Source organism: Macaca mulatta, chromosome 16 (genome assembly GCF_049350105.2).
Source record: "Macaca mulatta isolate MMU2019108-1 chromosome 16, T2T-MMU8v2.0, whole genome shotgun sequence".
NCBI classification, from domain to species: domain Eukaryota; kingdom Metazoa; phylum Chordata; class Mammalia; order Primates; family Cercopithecidae; genus Macaca; species Macaca mulatta.
In genome coordinates, this window is record NC_133421.1 from 64,734,959 (window position 1) to 64,745,913 (window position 10,955).

The 10,955-nt window shown below is 56.6% G+C and overlaps 1 protein-coding gene across 13 annotated transcripts in view; it reads left to right on the forward strand.

The window, feature by feature from the left end:
• Nucleotides 1–6,527, forward strand: part of RARA (retinoic acid receptor alpha) — a 47,899-nt gene extending 41,372 nt beyond the window's left edge. For 9 of the 13 annotated variants that reach the window (XM_015119582.2, XM_015119580.2, XM_077971585.1 and 6 more), the window contains 5 exons: nucleotides 1,648–1,808; nucleotides 2,089–2,265; nucleotides 4,056–4,260; nucleotides 5,008–5,166; nucleotides 5,738–6,527. In XM_015119582.2, coding sequence (XP_014975068.1) covers nucleotides 1,648–1,808; nucleotides 2,089–2,265; nucleotides 4,056–4,260; nucleotides 5,008–5,166; nucleotides 5,738–5,955 — 920 coding nt within the window. In that variant the 3' untranslated portion in view covers nucleotides 5,956–6,527. Of the gene's footprint in view, nucleotides 1–1,647; nucleotides 1,809–2,088; nucleotides 2,266–4,055; nucleotides 4,261–5,007; nucleotides 5,226–5,715 lie in introns of all 13 variants that reach the window. The other 4 variants (XM_077971579.1, XM_077971580.1, XM_077971581.1 and 1 more) reach the window with 1 other exon arrangement.
• The last annotated feature ends 4,428 nt before the right edge of the window (nucleotides 6,528–10,955 follow it).

Consider the following 10,955-nt stretch of genomic DNA (forward strand, 5'->3'; position numbering starts at 1 on the left):
TGGGGCTCAGAGGCATAGTTAGTCCCTTCTGATTGTGAGTCTTAGGGGAGGGGCTTGAATTCTGAGGGGTGCTTGGCTGGACTTACGTGTGTACGGGGGGGTGGAGGGGCTGGCACAAGGATCCAGAAGCCATTGTCTAGTTAAGCCTGGGATCCAGAGTTGGAAGAAAGAATTGGGACTTCTCAGATCCCAGAGGAAACGGGGTTTCCACTTTGGGCTCAGCTGAGGCCTGATGGAGGGAGGGAAGGAAAGGCTGGACAGGGAGACCCTCTTGTGTTGAATCATGGGTGTTGCCCTGGTGACCGGTGATTGATGATGTCAGAGATAAATGACGCTGACAGACGCCTCCTTGTCTGCGTGGCCGTTGCCATGGAGCCTGAGCCTTGGGGGATGGGATGGGGGAGGGGGCTGCAGGACCCCCAGCCCTTTGTGGGGAGGGTAGTGGGGAGGGGGCACGGGTGAGATGGTTCTGACTGTTGGACGAAGAGCCCCGGACAGGAAAGGAGGGGACTGGAGTGTCCTGCCACAGGAGGCTGGGGGTGCCTTGTCCTGAGCCCAGGAAGTGATGGGTCCTGCTGCAAGAGTGGGTGACAACTCGAGACCCACAAGCCTGGAACCCTTCACTTAAGGGCTGTCACCTCCTCTTCCCTCTGTTTGTGCCACCTTCTGCTCTTTTCATGGCAGAAGGACCAGGGTGGGGACCCCGTCTCCCTCCCACCAACTCCCCTTCTCCCTCCCACCGCCAACTCCCCCTCTCCCGGCTGCTCTGTGCCCCGGAGCTGAGCAGCTGCCATTTCAATAGAATTAAAGCTTCCGAATGATAAACGTCTTGTCACAGCTGCAATTTTCTCTTCCCAAATTATCCCCCCACTCTCCCTCTCCCTCTCCCTTCTCTCCCCTGCACTTTATTGAATTTGCAGAATCGACATGAGTGATCTCCAAATTATGCCAGCTACCCCCTCCTCGCTACCCCCTCCCTGAGCCCCTCCCCCACCCTCCCTTCCTCCCGCGTCAGCAGCCACCACCACCAGCCCTGTGAGTGATTGTGTGTCTGGGATAATCGGCTGGTAACGACCCCATCGCTTCTTTAAAGCCGAGTGGTGTGTGCGGCTCAGCGCCCCTGGTGATTTGTCAGCTCCCCAGCTAATGGGCCAAGAGATTCTCCCTGCCGGGCCCCCCACTCTCAGGCTGGGGAGCCCTACTCCCCACTTGTCCCAGGAGCTGCTCAGAGCCAGTCCCAAGGGACCCCCAGGGAGACTGCAGCTGGGAGGGCTGGGTGAGTGGAGGTGGGAGAAGGACCTTCCTGGGGAAAGAGGAGGCAGAGCACCGAGGAGGGAGACACCGGCGCCTGGAGTGTGAGCTGGAGTAGACGCGTGGGGGACAGCACTCGGCTGGCTGCGGGGGTGTGTGTGCAGGGCCACAGCTGTGCTCATAGGGCTTCTGGGGCCGAACTTGCTGTGTGGGTTGGGTGGGCATGGAGGGCTGGAGTGCGTGGCGATGCCTTGCCTGCCTGTGAATGCGTGCTGTGTGCGTGTGCTTACAAGCCGGGGTGACCTCCTCAGCAGCTGGCGGCTCTCTGTCAGGCTGGGGGTGGACGAGGCCCTAAGCAGCCTGCAGCTGCCCTCTAACCCCCTCTGCCCTCCACAGCTGTGAGAAATGACCGAAACAAGAAGAAGAAGGAGGTGCCCAAGCCCGAGTGCTCCGAGAGCTACACGCTGACGCCGGAGGTGGGGGAGCTCATTGAGAAGGTGCGCAAAGCGCACCAGGAAACCTTCCCTGCCCTCTGCCAGCTGGGCAAATACACTACGGTATGGCTTTCCCCTGGCCTGCAGGGAGGGATGTGCCCTGGGCCGCAGGGCCAGGACGGGCCCCTCTCAGACACCCCTTCTTGTGCCAGGCATTTCCTCCTCCCCCCTGGCTGGATCTCTTCGTCCTTCCCTTTCCCTCTCTTCTCCCTCCCGCTGCTGCCTCTTCCTAAGGAGCTCCCAGGAAGTGAAGGCTAGGTAGAGGGCAGGCCTGTGGGGGCTGGAGCCAGGCCGAGAAGGGGTGCCATAGAGAAGAAGGCCCTCACTCTCCCTCCTCCCCCAGAACAACAGCTCAGAACAACGTGTCTCTCTGGACATTGACCTCTGGGACAAGTTCAGTGAACTCTCCACCAAGTGCATCATTAAGACTGTGGAGTTCGCCAAGCAGCTGCCCGGCTTCACCACCCTCACCATCGCCGACCAGATCACCCTCCTCAAGGCTGCCTGCCTGGACATCCTGGTGAGGGTCTGCACTCTGTCCCCCAGGCACTGCCCCTGTGTCCTGGGTAGATGGCCTTCCAGCCAGACAGCCACCATCCTACATGTGTGTCTGCAGTCAACCTGTCCAAATGCCCACTGTCCAAATGTCAGCCATTCCTCTCCCCATGTGTCCACCTGTCCACTCATCTCCCCGTCCACTCAGCCACCTAGCAGCCAGATGTGCAGGAGCTCACCTGTTCACCCACACACATATCCATCCATCCATCCATCTATCCATCCATCCAGTTAGCCAGCAATAAAGATTCACCTAGGAGCCAGGCGCAGTGGCTCATACCTGTAATCCCAGCACTTTGGGAGACCAAGTGAGGCAGGAGGATCGCTTGAGGCTGGAAGTTCAAGACCACCCTGGGCAACATAGTGAGACCTTGTTTCTGCAAAAAATTAGAAAGATTCACCTAGGATCCTCTGGCCAGTGTTCGAACTGGGTGTCAGGAACCCAGCGGTGAACGTGCCACCATCCCCACTCTTGAAAACCTTCCATGTGAGGCAAGAGATAAGTCAACAGAGGTTGCAAAACTGTGATCAATGCTACCTGGAGATGGGGGGAGGGCTCATGACTGCTCGGACCTGAAGGATGGTGTCTCAGAGGAGGTGACATCTAGGGGTTTGTAGAGGGGGAGGTGAGAGGGTAACCCTAACTCAGGAGCAAGAAGTGAAAGACTTGCTGCTGTGAGGCCGGGCTGAGCTCAGGGGACTGCCGGGCACTCAGTGAGCCCGAGGGTGGACTGGGCTGGAGGCTGGATGCAGGGGGTGGGGGCAGGAAGAGGCAGGGGGAACTGCCAAAGCCTAGGCTGGAGGGAGCGCTCTCCTTCCGGCTCTCCCTGACAAGGGCTCAAGTCCACCTGTTCCCTTTTGGTCACCTCCAGGGTGGGGAACCTGGGATTTGACGAGGCTATCATTTCCTTTTATTTTTTTCTTTTTTGAGACGGAGTTTCACTCTTGTCACCCAGGCTGGAGTGCAGTAGTACGATCTCGGCTCACTGCAGCCTGCCACCGCTGCCTTAAGCGATTCTCCTGCCTCAGCCTCCTGAGTAGCTGGGATTACAGGTGCCCGCCACCACGCCAGGCTAATTTTTGTATTTTTAGTAGAGACGGGGTTTCACCATGTTGGCCAGGCCGGTCTCAAACTCCTGACCTCAGGTGATCCACCCATCTCGGCCTCCCAAAGTGTTGGGATTACAGGTGTGAGCCATGGCGCCTGGCAGACTGTCATTTCCCTGTGGATGCCTCTGAATGTTGAGGCGGGTGATGAGTGGGAGGTTTAGATTGTGCTGCCTGCAGGGGCTCTCATCCCCACGCCCTGGATGCAGGAGGCGCGGTCTGGGTTCCTGCAACATAGTTCAAGCCAATACACGTTTACTGAGCACCTGTTGTGTGCCCCATCCTGGGAGCTGTAGGCAGCAGCCCAGTGTTCCTAAATTCTCTGCATGGAGGCAGGATGACCTGGACCTGCACTGTCCAGTACAGTAGCTGCTTGCCACATGTGACTATTTAAATTTAAATTAATTAAAATTAAACTCAATTCAGTTCCTCAATTGCATTAGCCACATTTCAAGTACTCAATAGACGCATGTGGCTGGTGGCTGAGGTATTGGATGGTGCAGACATAGAACCTTTCCATCATTGTAGAAAATTCTATCAGACAGCGTTGCTCTGGCCGCCTGCCAGGTGGTCCTCTGGGAGTGCTGGTGCCGAGTGCTCGGAGTGGGTGGGGTTCAGTCCCTGAACCCGTGCATCCTCTGCACCCAGATCCTGCGGATCTGCACGCGGTACACACCCGAGCAGGACACCATGACCTTCTCGGACGGGCTGACCCTGAACCGGACCCAGATGCACAACGCTGGCTTCGGCCCCCTCACCGACCTGGTCTTTGCCTTCGCCAACCAGCTGCTGCCCCTGGAGATGGATGATGCGGAGACGGGGCTGCTCAGCGCCATCTGCCTCATCTGCGGAGGTGGGCAGGGGCCTGGGTCTAGGGGCTGGGCCTGGGGCAGGAGTGTAGCCGCGGAGTCTTCCAGGGAACTCTTTCCGGCCGCCTCTTGTCAGACCTCTCTAGAGGGCAGGATCTGGTCTGCAGCTACACAGCAAGGGGGCTGTGTTCGGCCTGGACTCCTGTTCCTGATTTCTGGGCAACACCCCTTCTAGGGAGGTTGAGTGAGGATTTGAGGGTCGGACCTCCCAGGGTCACTTCCTGGCTGATGCATGAGCCTGAGCAGGTTGCTGAACTTCTCTGGGCCTCCATTTCTGTACAGTGGGGGCAGGAACGGTCTCTAGCTCATGAGGTTGATGGGAGGATTACGGTGGTAACACCCTGTGCAGGTGCCAGAGCGAGCTCCAGTGCATGTTAGTTGCTATTTTATTGTGATTTCTGCCATTTCATCTGGTTTCCAGAATAACAGGTGGGAGTGGGAGCCTGCCTGGGAACCCTCTCCCTGCTTGGGGATGACACTGCCCATTTGGGGTCCCATCCCATGAACTGGGCTCATAGGGAGGGTTTGGGGCACCCTGCTACCCTCAGCCCGTTGCTCCCTTTTAAGGGGCTCTATCCCCTGCAGCAGCAGAGACCCGGTGCCCTGCCCTGTGTGGGGAGGCGCCTGCGAGCTGTCCTCTTCCATGGCCTGGGCAGGCACGCCCCCCGGTGGCCGAGGCTGGGGGTGCAGCTGTGTTCCCAGCTGCTCAGGGGGTGGCTCTGCTTCCTCAGACCGCCAGGACCTGGAGCAGCCTGACCGTGTGGACATGCTGCAGGAGCCGCTGCTGGAGGCGCTAAAGGTCTACGTGCGAAAGCGGAGGCCCAGCCGCCCCCACATGTTCCCCAAGATGCTGATGAAGATCACTGACCTGCGAAGCATCAGCGCCAAGGGTGAGGCTCCCAGACCTGGAGAGGCCTGGCCCAGGCCCCCACATCCAAGCCAGCACCCTGTGTCTTTGTGCCAGGAGAATACGACACCTGTCCCCATCTGTGTCTAGGCCGAGGTCCCCTAGTGACTCCACTGTCCCCTAGTGACCTGCGTGTGTCACTCACCTTGTGGTAGTTCAGATCATGGTTCTGGAACCAGACACATGGGTGTGTGTCCTTGTGCGGGTCACTTAACAGCTCCGAGCTGCAGTTTCCCTTCTGAGGGGCAGGGATAACGATAGTGTTGACGGAGGAGTCAGGATAATCCCTAGCGCACAGCATAGAGGAAGGCAGGACTTGGTGTCCAGCCCAGGCTGGCAGTCTGGCCCTGGAACCAGAGTTCAGGACCACTTTGCCCCATTGCCACCAGCCTCTGGACTTGGGGGCTAAGAGAGCTGGCTCATGTCAAAGAACTGAATCCCAAGAAAGAGCTAGTATCAGTAGTATTGATCTTCCCACCTGGAGCCAGGCTTGCTGGGGCTGGGGGTGGGAGGGCTGGCCCGGTGTGCTGAGCTCTGCCCCTCCTTTCCCGCAGGGGCTGAGCGGGTGATCACGCTGAAGATGGAGATCCCGGGCTCCATGCCGCCTCTCATCCAGGAAATGCTGGAGAACTCAGAGGGCCTGGACACTCTGAGCGGACAGCCGGGGGGCGGGGGGCGGGACGGGGGTGGCCTGGCCCCCCCGCCAGGCAGCTGTAGCCCCAGCCTCAGCCCCAGCTCCAACAGAAGCAGCCCGGCCACCCACTCCCCGTGACCGCCCGCGCCACATGGACACAACCCTCGCCCTCCGCCCCGGCTTTTCTCTGCCTTTCTACCGACCATGTGACCCCTGCCAGCCCTGCCCCCACCTGTGCTCCCGGGCAGCACTGGGGACCTTCCCTGGGGGACGGGGAGGGAGGAGGCAGCAACTCCTTGGACAGAGGCCTGGGCCCTCAGTGGACTGCCTGCTCCCACAGCCTGGGCTGACGTCAGAGGCCGAGGCCGGGAACTGAGTGAGGCCCTGGTCCCGGGTCTCAGGATGGGTCCCCTGGGGGCCTCGTGTTCATCAGGACACCCCTCTGCCCAGCTCACCACATCTTCATCACCAGCAAATGCCAGGACTTGGCTCCCCCATCCTCAGAACTCACAAGCCATTGCTCCCCAGCTGGGGAACCTCAGCCTCCCCCCTGCCTTGGTTGGTGACAGAGGGGGTGGGACAGGGGCGGGGGGTTCCCCCTGTACATACCCTGCCGTACCAACCCCAGGTATTAATTCTCGCTGGTTTTGTTTTTATTTTAATTTTTTTGGTTTTGATTTTTTTTAATAAGAATTTTCATTTTAAGCACATTTATACTGAAGGAATTTGTGCTGTGTATTGGGGGGAGCTGGATCCAGAGCTGGAGGGGGTGGGTCCGGGGGAGGGAGTGGCTCAGAAGGGGCCCCCACTCTCCTTTCGTGTCCCTGTGCCCCCCAGTTCTCCTCCTCAGCCTTTTCCTCCTCAGTTTTCTCTTTAAAACTGTGAAGTACTAACTTTCCAAGACCTGCCTTCCCCTCCCTCGCGCTGGAGAAGCTGCCAGGCCCTTTCTCCTTCTGCCTGACCACTGGGTGTGGACGGTGTGGGGTGGCCTTGGAAGGACAGGCTCCTGGCCTTGGCAATTGCCTGCACCCACCATGAGCCATGGAGCAGGGGCCGAGCAGGGGCCCCAGGACACGGAGTTTTCACAGACCCAGCTCCTCGGCAGAGCTGCCTCCCGTCAGGGCCCCCATCATCCAGGCCTCCCAGCCCCCACTGTGAAGGGGCTGGCCAGGGGCTTGAGCTGCCCCCACCCCCAGCCTCAGCCACCAGCACCCCCACAGGGCCCCGAGACACACCCACACACATGCGTGAGCGCACACACACACACACACACACACACTGGACAGTAGATGGGCCGACACACACTTGGCCTGAGTTCCTCCATTTCCCTGGCCTGCCCCCCACCTACCCCCTGTCCCATCCCCGTGCCCCCTCCTTACCCCGCAGGACGGGCCTACAGGGGGTCTCCCCTCACCCCAGCACCCCTGGCTGGGGGAGCCGGCTCTGCCCTGACCTCCACCAGGGGTTGGGGCCCTTCCCCTGGAGCCCGTGGGTGCACCTGTTACTGTTGGGCTTTCCACTGAGATCTACTGGATAAAGAATAAAGTTCTATTTATTCTACACATGCCTCCAGCCTTGCTGCCTCCACCCCCTCTTCTTGGCGTCTGGGCTGGGGGCTCGGAATAGGTTTCCTCATGTACTCTGGGCCTGTGATGGTCAGGAATGAGCACTGGGGCCAAGGGGCTGGCCAGGGCACCCTTCCAAGCTGCCTTCTGAGGCTTACCTTGTGCTGGGGTCTTTGGAGATGCTGAGAAGGAGAAGGTCCTGCCCCTTGGGAAGCCCTCAGTCTGGAGATCCCCACTGCCCATGTCAAGGAGCCCCAGTCTGGGAGTGGGAGGGGAGAGGAGGAAAGCTGCCCCCACCTTCAGGGAACCCCCAGTCTGAGGGAGGAAGCCGGACCCACCCCTAGACATTTCTGGTCCTTAGGAAGCCAGAAGCTGGGTCCAGCCTTGACCATCACAGCAGCAATGACAGATGGCACAGGAGCTGGGGTCAGGGACTCATACAAACCTAACAAGAGGCCAGACACAGTGGTTCACACCTGTAATTCCAGCACTTTGGGAGGCTGTGGGCGGATCACTTGAGGTCAGGAGTTCAAAACCAGCCTGGCCAACATGGTGAAACGCCGTCTCTACTAAAAATACAAAAAAAATTTAGATGGGCGTGGTGGTGGGCGCCTGTAATCCCAGCTATTCGGGAGGCTGAGGCAGAACCTGGGAGGCGGAGGTTGCAGTGAGCCGAGATCGCGCCACTGCACTCCAGCCTGGGCGACACAGCAGGATTCCATCTCAAAAAAGAGAAAGAAAGGGGGGAGAGAAGAAGAAGAAGAGAAGAGAGAGGAGAGAAAAAAAAAGGAAAGAAGAAAGGAAAGAAGAAGAAAGAAAGGAAGGAAGAAGAAAAAGAAGAAAAGAAAGAAACCTAACAAGAACACAGGATTGGGATGGAAGCTTAGGAGCCCAGCCCTCTGCCTCCAAGTGGTGTGGGGGTCTGGAGGGGGTGGGGTAAGGCAAAGGGTTCCTTCTGCTAGGGGTTGCCTGCCATTTCTACGTTAACCACTAGGTGGCGGCAGCGCCTTGCTTGACTCAACGGCCGCGCCAGGCTGGAGGCAACCGTGTGGACCGAGGCGCTTTTCCTCCAGTAAATATTTTCTAACTTCTTTGAGTCTGAAATGATATTTAACATACTGTACCTGTACAAGTGATTTCACAAATCAATATGTTGTCACAACCGTATCATAAAGGATAAATTGAGGGGCAGTGCTATGTGTTTCAATACATTAATGCTTGCCCCTCTTTTGAATGACTACATTTAAATTTAAAAGAAGGTTGGAAGCCATTCTGTACAAGAAGCCCAGGAAGATTAAAGAGCATGGGTGGATGTTGGGATAAAAATCGACATGTTTGATTTATAATAAAACTATGCAAAAAAAGCCCAAACAAACAAAAAGTCCAAAAAAAGCCCAAAACATTACATGTAATGTTTTACATGTAAAATGAGATTTGGGCCCAGGTTTTTCACTTATGCCAATATCCAGTTGGACATTCTAAAGTTGTATCTGAGGCCAGGTGCAGTGGCCCACGCCTGTAATCCCAGCACTTTGGGAGGCAGAGGCTGGCGGATCACTTGAGTCCTGGAGTTCAAGACCAGCCTGGGCAACATGATGAAACCCTGTCTCCACAAAAAAAAAATACAAAAATTAGCATAGCCTGGTAGCGTGCGTCTGTGGTCCCAGCTACTTAGGCGGGCTCAAGTGGGAGAGTTGGTGGATCCCTGGAAGTTGAGGCTGCCGTGATAACACCACTGCAGTCTAGTCTGGGCAACAGACGGAGACCTGTCTCAAAAAATAAAAATAAAAATAAAGTCGTGCCTGGCAGGTTTTTATTTTGAGAGGATATCTTGACGTCCATAGCCCTTGCCTACTAAATGCCAATGGGGTCCCCCATCATTGTCAAAACAAAGCAGTGGCCCCCACATTTACAAAGTGCCCGTTGGGGTAGCGCCTTTGCTGTTGGGAACCCCTCTTGGGGTTGTTCTCAGTGCTCGACAGTTCACTGTTGTCGAGCAGAGCTGCTCAGCGTCAGCACCAATGTGAAGATCTGAGCCAGGGTGTGGGGGCTGTCCTGTGCATTGCAGGATGCTAAGCAACATCTCCAACCTTCCGCCCGTGAAACCCTACTGGTGCTTCTCCCCCACCCCAGCTGTAACAACCAAATATGTCTCCAGACATTGCTAAATGTCCCCTTAGGGGACAAAATCACCCCCAGTTGAGATCCACTGCTGTGGAGTATGGTCCTCCAGGGCTGATGCGCTTTGCACTGAGCCAGGGCCCATCCTCCGCAGGGAGACTGAGCCAGAGGAAGGTGACCGGATGTCCCTTGGGCAGGGCTGCAACAGGCTTGACAGGCCTATGGGAGTGCAGGGCAGAGGCCCTGAACCAGGCCTGGGGCAGGGCTCAGACGCCTTCCAGGAAGAAGTGGCCCCTCTCAGCTAAGTCTCTTTTTAATTTAATTTAATTTATTTTGAAACGGAGTCTCCCGCTGTAGCCCAGGCTGGAGTGCAGGGGCACTATCTCGGCTCATTGCTAAATCTCTAGAGGAAAGAATTGGCTAGGTGGGTGCAGATTTGGAAGAATGAAAAAAAGAATGTAAACTATCTCCTTAATACTTTTTAATATCGATGAGGCATTAAGATGAAAATGTTTTGGATATACTAGGTTAAAGAAAATACAGGACTCAAATTAATTTCACTTGTTTCCTTTTACGTTTTTAATGTGGCTAATGAAAAAGTTGAAACTACATACATGGCTCACACGCTATTTCCATTGGATGATGCTGATCTTGAACATCACTTGACACATAGTAGGTACTCTACAAATATTTGTTGAATGAATACATCTGGAAAACAGCCGCACAGCCCCATCTGAGTTTGTGTGGAGGGGTCTGGGCTGTGGACACAGAACTGTCATCAGAGAGATGGTGCTCACCATAGCATGGATAGTGTTCGGGCATGGCAATGGTGTAGGCCTGGGGACACCTTCAGTTTCTCATCCAACACATATTTAGTGAGCACATAACTACGTGCCATGGAAGGGGAGAGAGCAATGCCATCCTGCAGGAGAAGTGCTCTCCCTAGGGAAGCAACAGGCATCCAGCTCTGTCTTAGGTTGGGGGCTACCAGGGAAGCCCTTTCCTTGAAGGTGTCTGTTTTCTTCCCAAGTGACAACAAAAGGTGGAGGGGCATTACCTAGGGGAGGAGAAGGCTGCAGGAAGCAGCGGCTGCTCTGGGCAAAGGAACAGCACGTTCAAACCCTTGGCAGCAAGCAGGCCTGGTGCTTGTTAGAACAGAAAATTCCCTATGGTTCTGAGCACACCTGGAAGCCGGTGCTGTGGGGTCGGAGGCCTGACGGGGGCAGGGCTTCAGAAGGAAGCCTTGTGAGGCGCTGGACTCACCTGAGGGCAGGGGTGCTGCCCCCAGCCCCGGGTTTAAGTAGCGGGGGAGCTATTCAGAAAGACCTCCCACTGCTGTGCGGGCACAGGAGGAGAGCTGAGAATGATGCCAGGAACTCAGAAGGACAGGGTGGGGTGATGGCGGGGAACGCACAGCCTGGTCGGCAGGATGCGGTGAGGCCCTCAAGGTGC